At 37.2% G+C, this 22,599-nt stretch overlaps 3 protein-coding genes across 6 annotated transcripts in view; 2 read left to right on the top strand and 1 right to left on the bottom strand.

Annotated features, from left to right (window-relative positions):
* sec31b (SEC31 homolog B, COPII coat complex component) overlaps positions 1 to 7,188 on the top strand; it is a 39,109-nt gene extending 31,921 nt beyond the window's left edge. For all 4 annotated transcript variants that reach the window (XM_082152399.1, XM_082152397.1, XM_082152398.1 and 1 more), the window contains 3 exons: positions 299 to 418; positions 1,685 to 1,756; positions 5,764 to 7,188. In XM_082152399.1, the coding sequence (XP_082008525.1) occupies positions 299 to 418; positions 1,685 to 1,756; positions 5,764 to 5,943 (372 nt within the window). In that variant the 3' untranslated portion in view covers positions 5,944 to 7,188. The remainder of the gene's footprint in view (positions 1 to 298; positions 419 to 1,684; positions 1,757 to 5,763) is intronic.
* Positions 7,189 to 8,810: 1,622 nt separating this feature from the next.
* Positions 8,811 to 15,083, bottom strand: scd (stearoyl-CoA desaturase (delta-9-desaturase)). Its single transcript, XM_082152463.1, has 6 exons — positions 14,795 to 15,083; positions 14,428 to 14,649; positions 12,596 to 12,726; positions 11,967 to 12,172; positions 11,279 to 11,511; positions 8,811 to 10,379 (listed from the first exon to the last, which is right to left on the bottom strand). The coding sequence occupies exons 2-6, from the start codon at positions 14,633 to 14,635 to the stop codon at positions 10,180 to 10,182; spliced, it is 978 nt and encodes a 325-aa protein (XP_082008589.1). The 5' UTR covers positions 14,636 to 14,649; positions 14,795 to 15,083; the 3' UTR covers positions 8,811 to 10,179.
* A 6,916-nt stretch (positions 15,084 to 21,999) lies between these two features.
* Positions 22,000 to 22,599, top strand: part of dnajb12b (DnaJ heat shock protein family (Hsp40) member B12b) — a 34,290-nt gene continuing 33,690 nt past the window's right edge. Inside the window, 1 exon segment of the mRNA XM_082152497.1 lies at positions 22,000 to 22,235. Coding sequence (XP_082008623.1) covers positions 22,103 to 22,235 — 133 coding nt within the window. The 5' untranslated portion in view covers positions 22,000 to 22,102.

The following is a 22,599-nucleotide window of genomic DNA, read 5'->3' as shown; positions in this document are numbered from 1 at the left end:
GTTTGATAATGTTTTTTATTGAAAAAAATATATATTTTTAGGGGATTTTGTTTTACTAAATTATATTTACGCTGCATTTATAATCCATTTATTCACTTAATAAATGATAAGCTAACAAAAAAAGCCGTGTCAATTGCATCATCATCATGTCTCGCGCCTCTCGACACAACACAACTTTGAATGCACGGTTTTTGCAATCGGATGTGCAGTTTTTTATTTTATTTGACGAATATTTGTAATTCAGTGCCAGCCCCAGTGCTGTGATCCGAGTGGCTGATTGTGCCCATGTGTGTTCTAGTCTTTACAGCAGCTTCCTGCGGTGCGAGTGGGACAGAAGGAGATCCCCCCTGAACACATGATCATCAAGACCACCTTCAGTAGTTTAGTTCAGCGCTGTCAGCTGGCCGCCGCAGACCCGGTAACACACACACACACACACAGCATAACTCTAATCTGATTGGCAGGCTTTATACAACCTTCTGCAATCAGTCACAGGTTTATATCCTGTCCACAAACAAACTAAGTATTTGGTCGATACAATCTTTTGCAATAAAATATTTTGTAATCTTTTATCATGACATTGCAGCACAACTGTTTTCAACATTGATCATAATCAGAAATGTTTATCATATAATCATAAATCATTTCCTGAAGGAATAATATTTCACTATTTTACTGTATTTTTGATCAGATAAACGGAGCTTCAGTGCAGCAGAAGAGACGTCTGTAAAACACATTAGAAAAATCTTAATTACTCCAAACTGTTGAGTGGTTGTGTATAATGTACAAACACAAATGGTGCAAAGAGAGTTTCAAAAAAAAAAGTTGTACATAAGATCTGATTATTATGTCCTGTATACAGAATTAATACCCAAATTATTGATTTGAGAAGGTGAAAAATGTATACCATTCTCAAGCGTATTATATATATAAGATAAAAAAATTCATTATTATTGTCACTACCTTCATAATCACATTAATCCCCCAAAAAAGATGCGCATGTGATTAGAAGACAACAGCTCATAACTCTAATCTGATTGGCTGGCTTTATACAACCTTCTGGAATCAGTGCACAGGTTTGTTCCTGTCCACCTAGAAACTAAGTATTTGGTCGATACAATCTCTTGTAATAAAATATTTTGTAATCTTTTATCATGACATTGCAGCACAACTGTTTTCAACATTGATAATAATCAGAAATTAAATTCACATAGAGAACAGATGATTTACATTAGAATAATATTTCACTATTTTACTGTATTTTTGAGCAAATAAACGGAGATTTAGTGCAGCCGAAGAGACGTCTGTAAGAAACATTAGGAAATCTTAATTACTCCAAACTTTTGAGCGGTTGTGTATAATGTACAAACACAAAGCCTTAACATTTTTTTTAAAGTTGTACATAAGATCTTATTATTATGTCCTGTATACAGATTTAATATCCAAATTATTGATTTTGAGAAGGTGAAAAATGTTTTACATTCTCAAATGTATCGTATATAAAGATATTCATTATTATTGTCACTACCATCATAATCACATTAATCCCAGAAAAAGTTGTGCATGTGATCAGAAGACGAGCTCATAAGCCTCTTCCTGTGGAGTGGGAGGATTTTAGACCACAATAAGCTGCAAAATGCATTTGATTTTTCTTTTAAATTTCTAATATTAACTTTCCTTCCAGCAAACGAAGCGCAAACTTGACGACGCCTCCAAACGACTCGAGAGTCTGTACGACAAACTGCGGGATCAAGCGGTGAGTTGAAGACGTTTATTCCCGTCTGATGATCAGGGTTCATATAAAAGCTGCTTAAAACTCTTCAAGTGCTTGAATTTGACCTTTTGAAAGTTCAGTCTTGGAAAACCCTTGAAAACAACCATATTTATGAAAAGGTACTTGAATTATTGAAAGACAATATATGTGGCCCTGGATCACGTCACCAGTCTCGAGTCGCACGGGTATATCTGAGGCAATAGCCAACAATACATTGTATATAGGGCTGGGCGATATGGCTGAAAACTGTATCACGATATAAGTGTTTCATATCGGTCGATATCGATAATTATTGAATTTTTTTATAACATATTTAAAATAAGGACCAGTCCAGGAGACAAATATATTACATTTAAAGATTTTTTATTTTAAATTTAACCTACCTCTGATTATAATCCCATCAGTTAAAAAGGCAGAAATGTCAACACGACCATGGAAAACTCAAAAGTCTAAAATCACAATGAACACTTAACAATTATCTCTTAACATTAAGGTGCAAAATTAAAGAATACGTAAGAAATGCTTTATAAAGGGGTGGGCGATATGGCAAAAATATAATATTACGATTTCTTTCTATAAATTATATAAATCTATTTCTTTCTATTTTCTATAAATTATACATTGATACTTATTAAAGCTATTAATAAAGTTATTAGTCAAGAGCAGTGAGTGATTTTCTCTTTACATTTTGTTGTTTTATTAACATTAAAGGGATAGTTCTCCTAAAAATTCTAATTTTCATAATTTACTCTCTCACGTTGTTTTAAACTCGAATAAGTTTCTTTCTTCTGTTGAAAATAAAAGTTATTTGGAAGAATGTGGGTAACCAAACAGTTGATGTACCCCAGTGACTTCCATAGTATATTTTTCCTCCTATGGAAGTCAATGGGGACCAGCTACTGTTTGGATACCCACATTCTTCAAAATATTAATATTAGAAAATATTAGAAGGCAATTAATACAGGTTTGGAACAACATTAGAGTGCGTAAATAATGAGATAATTTTTATTTTTGGGTGAACTATCCCTTTAAGGACAAGCGGCAGCGTGTTTACTATTACTACTGTCTCTTTAAGAGCTGCGCGCGACGCGTCTATTATACACGCATTTGACAAGCAGATTTTCTCTCAATTTTCTCAAGTTTGCTTTCACTTTAGACATATCCGACTAGTTTATGTAAACCTTGTGTGTATAACAGTATTAGCAAAATAAGACTCGAAAGATAACTTAGTATTCAGGCGCTGGTAGACAGGCTTTTAGTGCATGTGAGCTTCACATGTATGCGCTGAGAAACTAGCTAGAACAGCGCATAAGCACGCGAATAACAGAAAAACTGACGACGGTCTTGCATAATCTGCAGACGACATTGGTCTGACTACGGTCAGACTTTAAGTCAGGCGAGCTGACTTTTTCTGTTTTATCTAGTTACTAGAGAGTGAGTGCCTTTGTTCATGCAATCAAACTTGCTTTGCTGGTTTCTTCCAACGAAAAAAATAAATAAATAATTATCGAACGTTTTATCGAACGCATTTTTTATTGATATTGATTACGTGTCTATCGCGATACATATCGTTATCGTTTTATCGCCCAGCCCTAATTGTATATATATAAAACATGTATTTGTGTGAGTGAATGCTGCACAATCACCAACATAAATGTAGAACTTTAAAGGAGATTTTCTCAATGTTTCGATTTTTTTGCATCCTCAGATTCCAGATTTTCAATAGTTGTATCTCGACCAAATATTGTCCTATCCTAACAAACCACACATCAATGGAAAGCTTATTTATTCAGCTTACATATGATGTATACATTTTAAAAATGTTAAATTTGTCGATAAACAATCTTTTCACACAAAATCAAAGCTTCAGCCCGTCTGATATATATATATATATATATACAGTGGGTACGGAAAGTATTCAGACCCCTTACATTTTTCACTCTTTGTTATATTGCAGCCATTTGCTAAAATCATTTAAGTTCATTTTTTTCCCTCATTATTGTACACACAGCACCCCATATTGACAGAAAAACACAGAATTGTTGACATTTTTGCACATTTATTAAAAAAGAAAAACTGAAATATCACATGGTCCTAAGTATTCAGACCCTTTGCTCAGTATTTAGTAGAATCACCCTTTTGATCTAATACAGCCATGAGTCTTTTTGGGAAAGATGCAACAAGTTTTTCACACCTGGATTTGGGTATCCTCTGCCATTCCTCCTTGCAGATCCTCTCCAGTTCTGTCAGGTTGGATGGTAAACGTTGGTGGACAGCCATTTTCAGGTCTCTCCAGAGATGCTCAATTGGGTTTAAGTCAGGGCTCTGGCTGGGCCATTCAAGAACAGTCACGGAGTTGTTGTGAAGCCACTCCTTCGTTATTTTAGCTGTGTGCTTAGGGTCATTGTCTTGTTGGAAGGTGAACCTTCGGCCCAGTCTGAGGTCCAGAGCACTCTGGAGAAGGTCTGAGGTCCAGAGCACTCTGGAACAGGTGATGAGCAGTGCCTGGTTTTCTCCACATATACCGCTTAGAATTAAGGCCAAAAAGTTCTATCTTGGTCTCATCAGACCAGAGAATCTTATTTATCACCATCTTGGAGTCCTTCAGGTGTGCTTTCATGTGTCTTGCACTGAGGAGAGGCTTCCGTCGGGCCACTCTGCCATAAAGCCCCGACTGGTGGATGGCTGCAGTGATGGTTGACTTACTACAACTTTCTCCCATCTCCCGACTGCATCTCTGGAGCTCAGCCACAGTGATCTTTGGGTTCTTCTTTACCTCTCTCACCAAGGCTCTTCTCCCCCGATAGCTCAGTTTGGCCGGACGGCCAGCTCTAGGAAGGGTTCTGGTCGTCCCAAACGTCTTCCATTTAAGGATTATGGAGGCCTCTGTGCTCTTAGGAACCTTAAGTGCAGCAGAATTTTTTTTGTAACCTTGGCCAGATCTGTGCCTTGCCACAATTCTGTCTCTGAGCTCTTCAGGCAGTTCCTTTGACCTCATGATTCTCATTTGCTCTGACATGCACTGTGAGCTGTAAGGTCTTATATAGACAGGTGTGTGGCTTTCCTAATCAAGTCCAATCAGTATAATCAAACACAGCTGGACTCAAATGAAGATGTAGAACCATCTCAAGGATGATCAGAAGAAATGGACAGCACCTGAGTTAAATATATGAGTGTCACAGCAAAGGGTCTGAATACTTAGGACCATGTGATATTTCAGTTTTTCTTTTTTAATAAATGTGCAAAAATGTCAACAATTCTGTGTTTTTCTGTCAATATGGGGTGCTGTGTGTACAATAATGAGGAAAAAAATGAACTTAAATGATTTTAGCAAATGGCTGCAATATAACAAAGAGTGAAAAATGTAAGGGGGTCTGAATACTTTCCGTACCCACTGTATATATAGAGGCATTTCGGTTGGCTATGAGTGTGATATTGCTCATATAAATATCCAAGTATATGATACAGCTTTCACTCTTCAGGTCAATCATATATTTCATCGGAGAAACAAATCAGTTTGAATAAAGAAAGCGATATCTTTGTCATAGTGTCCTTTCAATGGTTACAGTTATTATTTCTTCCATTTTGTTTTATTAGTTTATTTTTGTTTATCTATTTACCTTTTTTATAATTTGAAAGATAATAAAGATATTGTTTGATAAGTGTGATCTCTGATTTTAGTCCTTGAAAATCAAAAAGTAGTGCTTGAAGTCATTAAAAGTCCTGGAATGTCATTTTACAGTGTCTGTACGAACCCTGTTTGTTGTGCATATCATCGTATCGCTTTACCGGAGTATGTTGAATGTAAAGTTGGACTTACTAAACCCTGGTTGAGTCTCTAAGGTTTCAAGTATGAATAAGTGTGATATTTGATTTTAGTCCTTAAAAACCAAAATGTAGTGCTTGAAAAGTCCTTGAATTTCATTTTACAGTGTCTGTACGAACCCTGATTTCACTATTAAACTGGTGTTTTGTGTCGCCCCCGTCAGCTTTCTCCCAGCATCCTCGGCGGCCTGCACGAGATCAGCCGCTGTGTCGGCGAGCGCAACTATCTGCAGGGTCTGGAGGTTCACACACGGGTCGTGAGCAGCAGCAACTTCAGCGAGATCTCGGCGTTCATGCCCGTCCTCAAGGTGCTCATGACCATCGGCAACAAGCTGGCCGTGTGACGCGCTCTCTCTCTCTCTCTCTCTCTCTCTCTCTCTCTCTCTCTCGCACACTGAACTCAGAACCAATCCAGCGCCAATATCCCACGCTGGTGTTCTTCTCGTGCGTTTGCTGTTCGCTTTCCTCCTCATTCATCCAACACAAGCAGAACGACTGTTCGGAAGACCATTATTGCGTGATGTGTGTGAATTGAATGCAACGGTTTGTCTAAAAACGAGCGGAAACGAATTGCATTGAATTCAATGCGAGACTTTTAAAGAATGTGCAGAAAATAAAGCCTTAATACACGAGCAGAATGAATTTGTACAAACTGTTGCATTCGATTCAGTTTGAGAACGTGCTATTGTGCGTAAAACCATTATTGCGTAACGTGTGTTGAGTTTGTCTAAGAATGACTGTAATACATGAGCGTGAATCATTTGTAAAATCATTGTGGCTTTGGATTCAGTGTGGAGAAACACGAACCGAACGATTCGAGCTCAGTTTGTTCTGTTGGCGTGTCATGAACGAGGCGCGCCGGGTTTCATTATTACCGATCTGATGCTGTCTGTAGTTTAGTCGACGTTAGAGGACGAGGGTGATTTACTGACTGATTGAGGAATTGTGGGGATGATTTTCTTGTGTGTGAAGGAGGGTGGTTTTATATTTGCACTTGACGCTTGATCTGCACTGCTGTTTCTCCTCCAAACACTCCTGTAGAAAAGTGTGACGCTTCTCCAGACGGGACCGAGTTCTGCTCGGATCTGGACGCTTATAGAGATGGGAACGTGTGAATCTGTCAAAAACACGTCCGGGTCAAAATCAAAGAAGGAAATTATGGCATTCTCATTACTCATTCACTTTTTACTTTTGCGTATTTTTTTGTAATTCCCCCCAAAAAACAAATTTTTTTATGCAGCTTAAATGATGTGCAACATGCATATGATGTATAAATACTTTTGTTTATTTGCGAATGAGAAATGCATTGAAATTGAATATTAATTGTTCTAAAAAATAATTGTATAATTTATAAATATATGTAATTTCTCCTGGTTTTTGACGTGGACGTGTTCTTGACGGAGTCTTAAATCTCTACGATAACTGCAAAGAAACTGAATGCAACGAAACAGTTAATCTGATAAACTAGTTCATCTTTTTATGCGTTTATGAATGTCAGTGTTCTGTGTCTGAAACCGATTCATCCTGAGGTCATTAATGAAGCTTGAAAACACTTGAAGAAAAATAAAATACAGGACTTTCATAAATGATCGGTGTCTCTGTTTTTCTTTTCTTCTTAATGTCCACAGCTTGACCTTTACAACTAATAATGGGCAATTATTAAACAATATCAGCATTCTTCAGAATAATGTTCACTTGTTTTAGTGTTGAAACCAACTATCAACACCTGAGCTTGATCTGGTGCAGGAAAGGCAGATTAAATCATATTAAAATCAACTAATAATTTCACACATTAATAATTGTGCTCAGTAAAGACGATCTCTGTTGAGATGAGGATTAAATCAAGTCATTTTCTGCATTTGCAGTTCTTAGTATTTCTGTTTTCTCCTGTAGAGGGCGAGAAAGAAGCATTTTCCAATTCATTACATCACGTAAAACATGTTTAATAGCCTATTTCTCTTTATTAAAAACCCAAATATACTTCATTATACATCAAGTCAAGTCCACATTTATTTCTATAGCACATTCAAAAGCAACAGAGTTGCAACAAAGTGCTGTTCAATAAAACATTGAGCATATAAAAAGAAAGCATGCAGCAGACAAAATATAAACACATTAAATAAAATACAGTAATTATTTTTTTTAAAGTCTGTAATCGATAGACTTCTAAAAAAAATCCTTTATCATGAACCAGTGCATCTTATTAATCAATAAAGTATTAATAGACTATTTTAGACCAAATTATTAAATGTATCAAATGCTATTTTATTATTATTATATTATTTTTGCTTATATGACGTATCGTCTTTTCTGAGGGATTAACTGCACTATCGCTCATGGAGAACTCCGTAAACACATCAGAAAGTTGATTACGAGTGTTTCCGGTGGGTTTAACGGGGTGTGTCACACACACACACACACACACACACACACACACACACACACACACACACAAAGGCGTGAGAGTCTGAAAGAATGTGACCGGTTTGAAACCGCAAAGTGAGCCGTTCATGAACATCATGTCTCATTTCAGCGCTGCATTGAACATTCGAGAACAGCTCGCTGATTGGTCCGCCGGTGTCACACGGCGATGCTGATTGGCTGACGTTGATCTGCTGTTAAAATTCCCGGGATGTTGTGAACGCTGTGACGCAGCACCGCAAATGACCGGGAATAACACACTATACTGTGTGTGTCTGATCAAATGTGGGTATTGACACAACGCCACATGACATTAATAAAACAGGTTATATTTAGTAATGGCATTTTTAGCTTTATAACAGCTTTCTGTTCCTTACAATGTTTAAATCGTTAAGAAAACGTACTTATTAGTTAAAATATGATTTTGAATATGAATATGAGTGCCAGAACGGTTTCTGTTCAACTAAGACCTGCATACATTGCACTTCCAGACTGAACTTTCCAGTGAACGAGACGAGTTCAGACTCGCAGGACTAATTATGACCTGTGAAAATAATGCAGTGTAAAGATATCATCATGTCAAAGGACGGATTAAACATATGAACCTGATTTGGATATTTCTCACCGAGTAATGAATGTGAACTTTGCTCCTATATTTACATCCAGTTTATTTACATTCCTTTTTATTTTTCTTCATTGTGTTATAATTAAACATTCAAGAAAAACTGCTAAAAGAATGTCCCCAAAAACCCCAGTTGATTAGGAAATGAAGTGCACGTGTGTCAGAAAGTTGAGAAGCTCTTTGCTTGAGACTTTATTTCCAGTAATAGATTAAGAAACAAGAGTCTATTCACTATTACAGGCTGTTATCACAAAACAAGAACATCATATTAGTTTTAAGAGCCGACGGCTTCTCTTCCAAACAGCATGAGAAATATCACAACCGCTCGAGTCACGAGAGTCCGAGTGAGAATAAGGCGATCTGTCCTGTGAGAGGAACAGTGAGCGTCTTCAGTCACTGTAAAGTCTGTAAGGAATTACAATCCAAATCGTTTTTTTTTTTAAAGTTGCCAAACTATTTAACTACGTGCAACTTGTCAAAGGAAAAATCGAAAAACATGGAAAAATAGCATTGAAAAATCTCTGAAAATACATTATGTTTGATTAAACACACATCACGGTTTCGGCACGCATGCAAACAAACGCTTTTGGCAGTCTGGACAATAACACCAGCAGAGCCTGTATTATCATTATTATCATTACTGTAAGTGTGTCATAAGATCTGTATCCATATGCAATAGAAAAAGAGTTCTGTATTAATACAGCATGCTTTACATTAACGCTCCAGATGTATTTTTAGAAGGTGAAAACGTTAACGCAGGAACAGATCTGGATGATGTTGCACAGTTAATTAACAATACAAAACCAAACTATACATTTTACAGTACAAGAATCAACACGCTCAATCATTGTCACGCATTCGCTCCGGCTTCTGGATTCTCCGTCAATGTCTTAACATTAAATTATACGCAACGTCACTCACAGCAAGTGAGCTGATCTCGATCCGAAAAACAAAACTAAACAAAAACAAAAAAAAAGGACTTACACACCGTTTCTGTGCCGAGGTCAAACACTTAGAAATCAAGCATCATTAATAATAACAGATTCCAACATTTCTCCAAAAACATGGACAATTTGTGCAAGTATGGCAACAAAACAGTTTGGCAATATTAAATTATTAAATACGATCGCTTGATTCGTTAAGGTGCAGCTGATGTTAAATATTAAATAGATTTAATTTCTCCCAAATTGCACAGCTAGATTTGGTAAGACGCCAGGGTGACGGGGGTCTGTGTTTCGCTCCTGCGTTTGAGTAAAACTGGCACGTCAGCTACTGAAGCTCGGACTGGGGTGTCAAAAACATCGACAAGCCGGAAACTAAATCTGAATAAGCGCTACACAAACAGCTCGGATCCCCCCCGCGTTAAAGCTTCACAGGCTAGACTGGGATAAAGAACATTTGTCATCTGGAACTTAAAGCAGAAGCTTCAACACTGTCGTCGAAAACTCCCCGTCACTGGAAGGACCGATTGTCCTCCTTGTTTATTTTTCCGGCTGGCAAGTTCGTTTGGGATTGAGGGATGATGGGATTTGAAAGGTTAGCCGCTCCTGTGACTCCCGTCTCCGGTTCGCTGGACTCGGGCGTTCACGGCGTCCCGGGACACGCGCTTCGGGTCGCTCGCCAGGCCCAGGAAACACATCAGGTCGATGAAGCACGTGGTGAGGTTGAGCTTCCAGCCGTACTCGCTGGTGGCGTAGTCGAAGGGGAACGTGTGGTGGTAGTTATGGAAGCCTTCACCTGAGGAACGAAAGCAGGAGATATCCCATCAAACTCATTAATATGCAAATCTAATAGTCGAACTAGACTTTCTAATGCACAAATGCCCATGTTGTCTCATATTTATATCATGATATAGTTGAGCAATATCGCGCAAATGCAAATGGTGATATTGATTTTACACAACAGTTCAATAGATGAGTTAATATTGTGTCATATTTTAGACATGATATTGTTCTCCCAAGTAAAATATTACCAATAAATCCAGAGCAGAAGTGTTGTGCGTCTTCGAATTTCGTGTCTGAATGAATCAGTGTTTTAAAGCGAATCAATCGGGTGAACCAATGATTCAATGACTCATTCATAAAGAGAGCTATTTACTTCATTCCTGAATGAATCAGCCGTTTGAACGAATCAAATGAATGATTCAATGACTCATTCATAAAGAGAGCCATTTACTGCATTCCTGAATGAATCAGCCGTTTGAACGAATCAATCGGGTGAACCAATGATTCAATGACTCATTCATAAAAAGAGCCATTTACTGCATTCCTGAATGAATCAGCCGTTTGAACAAATCAATCGGGTGAACCAATGATTCAATGACTCATTCATAAAAAGAGCCATTTACTGCATTCCTGAATGAATCAGCCGTTTGAACAAATCAAATGAATGATTCAATGACTCACTCGTTTAGACCGTTAACGCCACATACTGGCAGTTTTAGTTTCTTATTTAGAGTATCAAATATACATATATAAGAAATTATATTAGATGTATTTTTTTATATTTAATCCATGATAGATTTTCATGACAATTCAGCACATTTTCTTTCACAATTATCATTATGATCAACATTTTATTACAGTTTGTTTCGAGTTTCAGCTCGTGTGAACTGGGAGTGTGTGTGCGAGACGTACCGATGGCACTGAAGGTGACGAATCTGTTCTCCCGGGGGTTGATGGTGCTGTCGTAGGGCCGGTTCCCCCACATGTGTGCGGCGCTGTTGACCAGCCAGGTGGAGTTCAGCACGAGTGTGTATCTGAGGACGGCAGGAATGAAATACGCCACCCACAGCGACTCCCCCCACAGGAACCAGGGCACAAACATCGGGAAGAAGAAGCACATCAGCAGCACAGACGGCTTGTAGTACCTGAGAATCACAAGAGGTCAAGCAAACTTAGTTAAACGTGCATCTATAGGAGGATCTGTTGACAGAAATGCAATATCATAAACATATCTCTGTTTTCAGTGGCGTACATAATGAACAGTTATGTTTTTATTAGCTTAGAATGAGCCATTTCTCTCTACACACACCGTTTCTAAACTAGCTAAAGTCAGCGAATAAAACACTGACACAATGATGAACAGGTAACAATAATATTCACATTGTTTTACTAAGTAAATATAATTTTTTACTTAATCTTTGTAAAGAAACCTCATTGTTTAACTGGCTACTCTCTGCTGTGTCAGACGACGACATCACTTCCTGTCGGCCACCGTAACTTCTGTTGGGTGCAGTTCACAACCTCACCACTAGATGCCGCTAGAAATCACACACTGCACCTTTAAGTGGCCAATTAGTGGGCGGTTTGATTTCAGACTTGCCTCCTCTGAAACATGACGACCTTATCGGCCTTCAGGTCGGTGATCTCCAGCTTGCGTCCCTTCTCGATGACGTCAGGGTGTTTACGGACCAGAAGCCAGCCGATGTGAGAGAAGAAAAACCCGCGCACGGCGTTGTGAGGGTCGGCGTCCGTCTCGGAGTACTTGTGGTGAACGCGATGATCACGTGACCATTCGTAGATGTCATTCTACAGTGGAGAGAGCGGATTAAGAGGCATTTCTACACTCAGCACAGAAATTACACACTACTGTAATACGACTTCCTTCAAATCTAACAGTTAATGCACAAATAATAACCTTTATATGGAGGTATTAATCATGTTTGATCTCAGACTTACATTTGTGCCATTTCAGAGTTTGCTTCACTTTACTACAGTTTTCCATATGTTAGAATAATCAACATTTGAAGTGGATTAAAACCTTTCATCAAAGTTATACATGACTTTTGAACAATACCTGTTCTTGTCTTTTTTAATCCACTTCAAATGTTTGACTACTGTATTATTATTCGAGTGAATGTGTGCATGTTATGACTCAACTCTATACTAATGTATGCAATCATGCCAGATGAATCTGTCTCTGTGAACCTGAGATGCTTCGGGCTTCTTTACCTGGAAAGCCATGGAGTTGGCGAAGGCGAGGAAGATCCGGAGAGGTAAAGACGCTTTATACGATCTGTGGCTCCACAACCTGTGAGCGCCTGCGGTGATTCCCAGAGCGCTGAACAAGAAACATCCGAACGCTGCGGGAAACAAACAACAGGCCATTATATACTCATGCAAATAACCTGAAAAATTAATGCAGCTCCTCAGAGACACAAAACTAATGTTTAATATTTCATGCACTTTTACACAATGTCAGTTCAATGACACACCTGGACTTTATGCATCTCGCACATCATCTGTATTTTTGAGCAAATATGCTTGAAAAACTCAGCCTTAGTAAAGTAACAGCAAGGAGTGTGTGATATTGATATAGGATTTTCTCAAAAATGATAATTAGACGATATTTTTTCGAGCGTGTTATTGCCTTTGTGTTTTATCAAGTGTGTTATTAATCTTTGCAAAGCAGAGGAAACTCAGAATCTGCATCTGAAGTGGCATTTACACCGACTGCTTGATCAATGCATTTAACCTGCAGTTACAAATGCATAAATTATGTTAGGCTTTTTTAAACGTAAAACGTTGAATAATGATATTTAGAAATGATTTAAAATATAAAAAAAATTAAATGTGAAATTAAAACCGCCAGTAGGTGGCAGCACGTCTCTGTTAACGAGTGAGTCAATAAGCTTCAACAGATTCATTCAAACGGCTGATTCGTTCAGGAATGAAACATTTGACTGTCTTAATGAGTGAGTCATTGAATGACTCATTCAACCGATTCGTTCATTCAGGAATGAAACAAATTGTATGTTGCTCAGAGACACAAAACAGTCCTGTTGCTTTGAACTATTTTCACTGGCGAAAGTCACTTAATATTAACTTCTTGTTTATTGAACTGTTGCGTTAAATCAATATCATATGTGTAATCATGCTGATATTTGGAGAAAAACGTCACTCTTCATGTGATATTGATTAACTATATTAAATTATATAAATATATAACAATATTGAGAGCTCTTATCTTGAATATTGAGAGCATTATATAAGCATTTTAGTAGAGTAAATCACGCTGTAAATGCTCACTAGTCTAACCTACTAGACTACATCACTATGTGTGTTTCAACAATCACAATATTATCATAGATGATATATATATCGCACACCCCTATGGCTTAATGCAATTTAAATAGTGTTTCAGAGAGAAACTCAGCATGTTTACTTTCTACATGAACAGCTCATGTCCCGCCAGTGTTTTCAGCGTCGATTCGCAGTAAATGCTTCTCCATCTCTGAGTTTGGGTTGCTTTGGGAACGTAACATGTGCAAACCATCTTCCCAAACTTAATGGGAAGAGGCAACTAAAAATGGGCTTGTCAACCGAAAAGAATCTGGATAGTTGCCGATATATAACGCACACAACTCTCCTTAACAAGACACATGATTTACGCAATCATTCATTCATTCATTCATTCATGATGAAAATAAAAAAACTTTAAAGTAAAACAGTTCGAAAAAACGTGAGCAAGAAGAGAGTCAGTGCATAAAATTAACATATTGATGTTCCCCTTAAACTTTCTAACTCGCACTAAAGTTTCACAGCTTTAAAAGAAGATTTTACTTTGCATATAATCAGTCATTTTGTGTTTATTCTTATACTAAATAAACACATATGAATGAGATTTAAGATGCATTCAAATAGCACATGACTTAAATCATGAATCATTAGCAATTGTTTGGAAAAGAGCAGCGGGAACATTGTGCTAAATATCTCTTTCTGTGCTCATTGATTTGATATAAAAAAGAATTCTGTGTGTTGCAAAGTGTGATTTTAATACTCACTCCAGATGAGTGTGAAGACATTTGCAGATGGTACCAGCAAAAGCCCATAGAGAGCTGCAGAGTGCAATAAAGTCATCAGAATCACATTTCTCCAAACTATGACGACGGGAGGTTTAGGCCCTTCTTTCTCTTTATATGTGGTATCAAACACGTCCTCCACTGACTGCTCTGGACGCCAGACTGCAGTTTTAATATCCATATCAGGCATGATGAAGATGATCACTGTCAACACACAAAAACACACACTTTCGTTAGTCTAAACATGCAATACAAGTGCGATGCAGCAGATCCAGAACCAGCAGGATAAACTGGGTCATGACGCCACACACAAAAACACATTTTCTCAGGAATGAACACCAAAACTTACCAGACTGATGTAAAGGGTGTGAGTGAGAATTCAACGCACGTGCAAGATCGTATTACCAGAACTCTGAGAATATCCTGGACACACACACTCGCTTGTAACTGTAACGCCGCTGTGGATGGTGATGCGTAGTGCTGTCGCGAGCGGAGAAAATAGCGCGCTGTGATTGGTCGGAGAGTTTGACACCACCCTAAAGGGAATGCACGGATTGGCTGATGCTCATCTGATGTTCGCTTTCTTTTTCTCTTAACTTCACACCAGCATCCCCGTACAACCGAATTTCTAGCAGAATCGGTTCGCGTATTTATACCGTATATGCGCTCACCCCACCGGCGAGGAGTTTCTCCTCTCCAGCCAATCAGAGCTCGTGCTGTCACGGCCACGAGCCCTCTTTCATCACTTCACAAGCTCGTCATTATTTTCAAATAAGACTTGTTCTTTTAGTATCACTTTATAACGAGCATAAATGATGCTAAATACTGATACGCTGATAACATGCCGAGTGAACCACAGTTACCCAGGTGTTTTCCCAAAAGCCTTGCTTAGTTCTCAGTTTCAGAACTCTTTTGATTAATGGACAGCCTACGCATGTAAAATAAATGAATCGATTCGTTGAAATGAATCGCCAGGGACACGCTTGGATGTTACTTCTCCTTCAAACAAATCATACAGAAGATGAGCATTCATATGATGCGTTTTCATCTCGCGTTTAGAGTTTTCAAGGAAGGTTTTAATTTTATATAATCAAAAACGACTAATTTTTTTGTGAACCGATTTGTTCGGACTGTTAATTTAAAGGAATCGATTCACCAATTCGTCCGGGTTTTTTTTTTTACAAGTTATTTATTTTTGACTCGGTGATTCTCTTTTTTTCCCTATTAATTTGTAAGTGGAACAAATTATAATCAAACAGCTACATTATAAATAAATTACTATGAATATTTTGGTGACACTTTCTTGTTAATCTTTGTTAACGTAGTTAATGGAAAAATACAGCTGTTCATTGTTTGTTCACAGTGAATTAACTAATATTGACAAGTACAACTTTGGATTTTAATAATGTATTAGTAAATGTTCAAATTAACATTAAAGATTAATAAATGCTGTAGAAGTGCAGTTCATTATCATGTTAGTTAGTTAACTAACTAAACCTTATTGTGTGGTGTTACCAATATGTTTTTATGAATTTTATTAAATTATAATAAAATTAAACAAAAGTAAGTAAATAATTATATATAGGCTAATATACTGTAGCCTATTTATAAATATAAATAAATTACAATTTATTACATTTACATTATATTATCTGATTGTACTTTTTCATTTATTATTTATTTTATTTCATTTTTAGCGTATTTTAAAAATGTAATGTAAAGTTTTTCAAGATCAAAGTAGCTTTGCTGGAATATAAAAGTACGAGAACAGGTCAGTATTTTATTAACAGTAATTCCCTATCAGTCCTGCAGGATTCCTGATCTTCTCACAAGTTTGTGAGGAATTCCTCAGCGGTCCAAAGACCGGATCATCTCCACTAATATTTTTTAAATCTGCGTTATTATTTCTGTGCATTGAGATACATTCTTCATACATGTCATACTCTTCTCTTTCTGAGTCATATGTGGTCATGCAAAATGTCCAAACTTCCCCCGTTCGCCGTGCCCGTGTGATGGGCAGAGCGCCATGTGGCCCGGTGACAGACCGATATAAAGGAGACACTGCATGGTAATTCCACAAGATCCGATCCAGATAATGATATCGACATGCCATGAGATCATTATAACCTTTGCCCTGATTTCGCCATTGCACAAAAACCCGCTCATCCACAACAGGAATGCAACATACACATTACAAAAGGACTATTTCTGAAGATTAATAAGACACATTTCTGTTCAACAAAGCCAAACACTCTTAGATAAGAAAGGTCCAGTGGGATCCCAAAGGCTCTTGACTCTGTGTCATGCCAAAACGGTTTAGAAATATCTTACATGACTGCATAACAGGCCTACTTTCATGTTTAACGGGTTATATAAATAAAAAAATCTGTATGTTTACAAGCTGTTTAATTAAACTAAGATTAAAAAATGAGCTAATAAAGCTAAATTCACCGGAAGTGTTCGAGGAGTCATAATGGTGTTCCCTTAACTGACTGACAGCCAAAACACTGACCTAACATCACCCGTATCAGTCGAAACATGACTTATGTTTAAGATATATATGTATGTTTACTGATAATTTGAACGTTATCTGTAATGTTTATGGTCTTTTAGCCTAGGACAAGATAAAGCGTTGTATAGAAATTGTTAAGATGGGTGTGTCTCACTGATATACAGAATATAATTGATTTTAATATACATTAAATATTACAATACGTACAAGCCCCCATTACTATAATGCACTATATTGCATTAAAATCCAAAGTTTACCATGCAAAATCTCGGAGCGACAGTATAAATGCTTGAAAATTAAGCTTCATGTCTTTAAATCAATTCGCAGTCTGTATTATTTCTCTGAATTACAGTAAAGGCCAAAAGTTTGGACACATTACTATTTTTAATGTTTTTGAAAGAAGTTTCTTCTGCTCATCAAGCCTGCATTTATTTGATCAAAAATACAGAAAAAAAAAAAGTAATATTGTGATATATTATTACAATTTAAAATAATTGGTTTTCAATTTATTATACTTTAAATGATCATTTATTTCTGTGATTCAAAGCTGAATTTTCAGGATCATTACTCCAGTCTATCACATGATCCTTTAGAAATCATTCTAATATGATGATTCATTATCAAAGTTGGAAACAGTTCTGCTGCTTAATATTTTTTCATAACCTGTAATACTTTTTTAGGATACTTTGATGAATAAAAAGTTTTTTTTTTTTAAGTTTAAAAAAAGAAGCAAATGTTTTAAAAATAGAAATCTTTTGTAACAGCAATATACACTACTGGTCAGTCATTTGGGGTCAGTCTTTTTTTTTTTTTTAAATAAATCAATACTTTTATTCAGCAAGGATGTGTTAAATTGATAAAAAGTGATAGTAAAGATAGATTTATATTATTAGAAAATATTTTTTTATTTTGAATAAATGCAGTTCTTTTTAACCTTTTATTCATCAAATATATTAAGCAGCAGAACTGTGTCCAACACTCATAATAAATCAGAATATTAGAATGATTTCTAAAGGATCATGTGATAGACTGGAGTAATGATCCTGAAAATTCAGCTTTGCATCACAGAAATAAATTATAATTTAAAGTATAATAAATTGAAAACCAATTATTTTAAATTGTAATAATATATCACAATATTACATATTTTTCTGTATTTTTGATCAAATAAATGCAGGTTTGATGAGCAGAAGAAACTTCTTTCAAAAACATAAAAAATAGTAATGTGTCCAAACTTTTGGCCTGTACTGTAGTTGTGAATTATTTCTTGACGTCTTTTTCATGACCAACATCCACTTCAGACTCGAAACCGTTAGATTCTCTGGCTTCTTACTAGCATGACAGTTTGCATATTAATTAACTGTTATTATATACTATAATGTTGAGCTTTATATGCATATAACCAAACAAGTTGTTCTCTTTACTGCTTCAAAATACATGCTGTTAATAAAATCCCTGTTGAATCATTTACAGTCAGGGGTGAATTAAGGGTTATAGGGACATTAACTAAAATGGGACAGTTAAAACTATACGGTTTATTTCTCATGTGAAAATAAAAACGTTTTAGCTGAGCTCTGTCTGTGAGACCACATCATCAAAACTGGATGCTCTGACTGGTGTGACGTCATCAATGTGGGCGGGGCATCAAACAAGACGTTGAGCCTGAAATGCATGAGAAAAATGACATAAGCTTTTCATAAAATTGTCATCACTACTAATTTAACGTGAATGCATGGGTGTGTGTGGATGGGACAGCATGATATTGTGTGATTGGGATGGTGCTTAAAGGCTTAGCTAATTAAGAAAATGATTAATGCGATAGAGAACCGTTGCATAAGCTCTGCATGCTCTGAATTGGTGTTTCCCAACCTTTTCGTTTGTGCAACCCCTAATTAACCACAGCTGGATTATGCTCAAATAAAACACCCTAATAATGAAAATAGAAACATCATCACAGCTAAACAATTTAAAAAAAATGTTTTATTATTATTATTTATTTATTTTTGCAGTACACCATGTCAAACTGTTTGTTGGGGAAGGGGTCACTCAACCTTTTCTCTAAATGTTACCCCCATCCCCCAACCCCCCCCCCCCCCCCCCCCCCCCCCCCAAAAAAGGTTGTTGGTCAGTTTACATCATTGTTTTAATGAAGTTTGAACCTGAACCATTTTTTTCTATTTACCTGTTTACACGTTTCAGTGACTTTTGGACCTCAACTACACGTGTCGTACTGAATTGTGGATGAATACACATGGACTTAATAATGATGAACAGAAAAATAAAAATCTTTCTAATGAAATTATATCAACGTATGAACTAACTTGTGTAATAAATATGCTCAGCCTAAATCAATGATTAGATCTACTGTCCCAATCACCCAAATGTCACCAGAAATGTGTGTTTTGGCTCAGTTTACATAAAAGTGTGTGTCAGTAGAGAAAGTTTCAGCAGCGATTCAGGCTTTTATCGACGCTACTTCCTCGTTCCAAAGAAAGACAATTGGCTTTTGACAAACTGTGCACAGGCCAGATGGAGGATCTCTAACCTGGCATCACACAGAAGACTTTTTGTGCTCGAATTAAACTAAAATAACCACTTTATTCAACTTTTCATGTTCTTCTGTGTTTCTCTGAGTGAGTTCATGTAGTATGTTATGAATTGGTATGTTTCATCAGGGCGTGAAGAACTATAGAGCTGAGTATCATCAGCGTAACAGTGAAAACTAGCCTCAGGCGGCATGTACAGAGTGAACAGCAACGGTCCCAGTACTGAGCCTTGGGGCACTCCATACTGAACTTGTCATCCATATGACGCCGGTAAAGGGGGAACACCATACTGACGCCTTTTTCCACCTTTATCGCTTTTGGCTTGCTTATTTGAGGACCATTAACATTTAATATTCAACAATATTATTGATCTGCCTGCACGGACACCAGCTGAAGTGAGCTCATCTCTGTATAGTAAAAAGCGCTGTATGAATAAAGGTGACTTGACTACAGATTGGTACCAATGTACCTAAAGTGCTCTCCATTCACATCACAGGCCATTACTCTCTCTGCTCTCCCCAAAAATAAAACAACCTAATTATGAATATATAAACATCATACCCAGACAGCAACATAGTGTCGGCCCAGATCCGGGCCACATCTGGGACGCGTTAAATCCACATGTCCACAGATCTGGGCCGAAACACTGTCTGGGTTTAAACATGAAACTATTATGCACTTACTTATTTTTTCTTATGTGCCAGAGAAACAGGCGTGCAGCATCTTTAGCCAATTTTGCTGACTGTTTCTATGGCAACGCTGTTGAAGAGTAATTAAGTGGTGATGTGGATTTACTCACTGTAGAGTTAACGAAAGTTATCAGATTAGTTATCAGATTCTGAAGCTCATTCATCCCAGAAAGCAACATAGTGTAAATATTTTATTTATGTTATATGCACCAATAGTGGATTACCAATCTCTAATTATAAATTCCTTTAATTTATTATTAGCAGAATATATACGGAATAACATTTTTTATCTGTACATCTAAACATTTCTATATGTAATTTTGTCACGTTAAAGCATTGCAGCATGAAATGGAAAAGAGAGTGGCTTGCATTTATGCATTTGCATTTTATTGCTCTTTTAAAAAAAGAGAGAGAAGATATCAGTTCTAAACATGTGATAAACACACACATACTTCTAATGCAAACACCGATCACAACATTATGTTCATCCACACAAGCCATTTAGCCAGAATTTAGAAACAATGTACAGTATATGATGGATTTAAAAGTATTTTTGCATTAAGCTTAAGTTGAACTATAGCGCCATCTACTGTGCATTTCATGAAAAACAAAATCCCAATCATTCTGGGATCAGAAATTAAATGTGATTTTAAATGTATTTATATGTGCCATCAAAAACACACATTATTATTGTTATATTGTGTGTATCTTCCTGCCTTCATTTAATTTTAATGGCAGCTTTATTCGGGGAAGTGTAGAGTTTGAACACGTCATCATTCCTCGCCGGGTGAAACTGTTATCCACAGAAATAGAAATAGAAAAAGCTCTGGAGAGGCTGTTGGCCTGATGGCAGACATTACGAGGTGGGAGGGGTTTGATGGAATTAGAATTATTGTTATGATTATTAAAATTGACCTACCAAATAGACATATATAGACTATATAGAACATAATGAAATAAAGGAGAGAGAGAGAGAGAGAGAGAGAGAGAGAGAGCGAGAGAGAAAGAAACACACACACACACACTCGTACACAAAACAAACACACAAACACTTACACACTGAATTCTAATTTGTTTACAGAATTTTGAAATGTTCATAAACTGTTCTACTATATATATATATATTTTTTTGATTGAATTATTATTATTATTTTCTGTTCTAAATGTTCAAAATAATTTTCTATGCTGTTTTGATGCTTTGGCGAGAGAGAGAGAGAGAGATAGAGAGAGAGAGAGAGAGAGAGAGAGAGAGAGAGAGAGAGAGAGAGAGAGAGTACAATAATAATAATAATAATAAATCATAAATAATAATAAGCAATAATGTTAAATAATAATGCTCCTAAAAGTCTGAATAATAATAATAGTAGTAGTAATTCTCGTATTTAATTGTGTACTTTCAATTCTGTATCTTTTAACGTTTGTCACGTGCTGAATTCGGAATATCATGCCACTAATATTTCTGCAATATTTTAATATGGCATAATAAAAATTAATAGTGTGCAACAACAACAACAACACCACATCCAGTTACTTGTACCCTGTTACTTTTCTCAGCGTTGATGTGTGTGAACCAGTCGCAGCCGTGTAGTAAAATCACATTTTAAAGAGATTACTGGAATTAATCTCCATTTAAGATTCTTTTGAATTAAAACATTAAAATAATTATACTTTTTAATGCACAAATATCCCCAACAAAACAAACAACCTCGTGAGATTTGAATGCGTTTGAACAGAGAATTGCGCTTTTTGGGCCAACACGCGCCCCCTACAGGAGGCCTCTCTCACACACACACACACACACACACACTCTCTCTGGCGTCTCGCAGGAGACAGTTATCATCAGCTGACAGCATTTGCAGCTCAATGGTGCCGTGTCCGTGTGTGGATCAGATCAGCTGGTGTTTGCAGTGATGGAGGTGAACAGGGATGAAGCGGAGCGCTGCGTTGAGATCGCGCTAGGAGCGCTGGAGCGCGCGCAACCCGAGAGAGCGCGCCGGTTCCTGGAGAAAGCGCAGCGTCTTTACGCGACGCGCCGCGCACAGGGTGAGCGTCTGAACCCGGGCTAATCCAGGCCCTGATCGCCCCACAGCACTACAGCACTCACGGGAACCGTGTTATTGGCTCGTGTGTGTTCACGGGGGACGCGGATAAAACGCGCAGTTCTGAGTTGCATCCGCGCGTAATGTGTGTCTATATGTGGTTCAGTCTGAAAGTGCCGCTCAAATATGCAGTTCTGTCTTAAACATTGGGATGTGATGGGTTGTTCATGTTTATGGTTGTGTGTGTGTGTGTGTGTGTGTGTGTGTGTGTGTGTGTGTGTGTGTGTGTGTGTGTGTGTGTGTGTGTGTGTGTGTGTGTGTGCGCGCGCGCGCGCGCTACTGTACCGTTAAGATGATGATGATGATGA

This window comes from Leuciscus leuciscus, assembly GCF_965113295.1.
Source record: "Leuciscus leuciscus genome assembly, chromosome: 21".
In the NCBI taxonomy this organism is placed as follows: Eukaryota; Metazoa; Chordata; class Actinopteri; order Cypriniformes; family Leuciscidae; genus Leuciscus; species Leuciscus leuciscus.
This window is presented reverse-complemented; position numbering and strand designations above follow the sequence as displayed.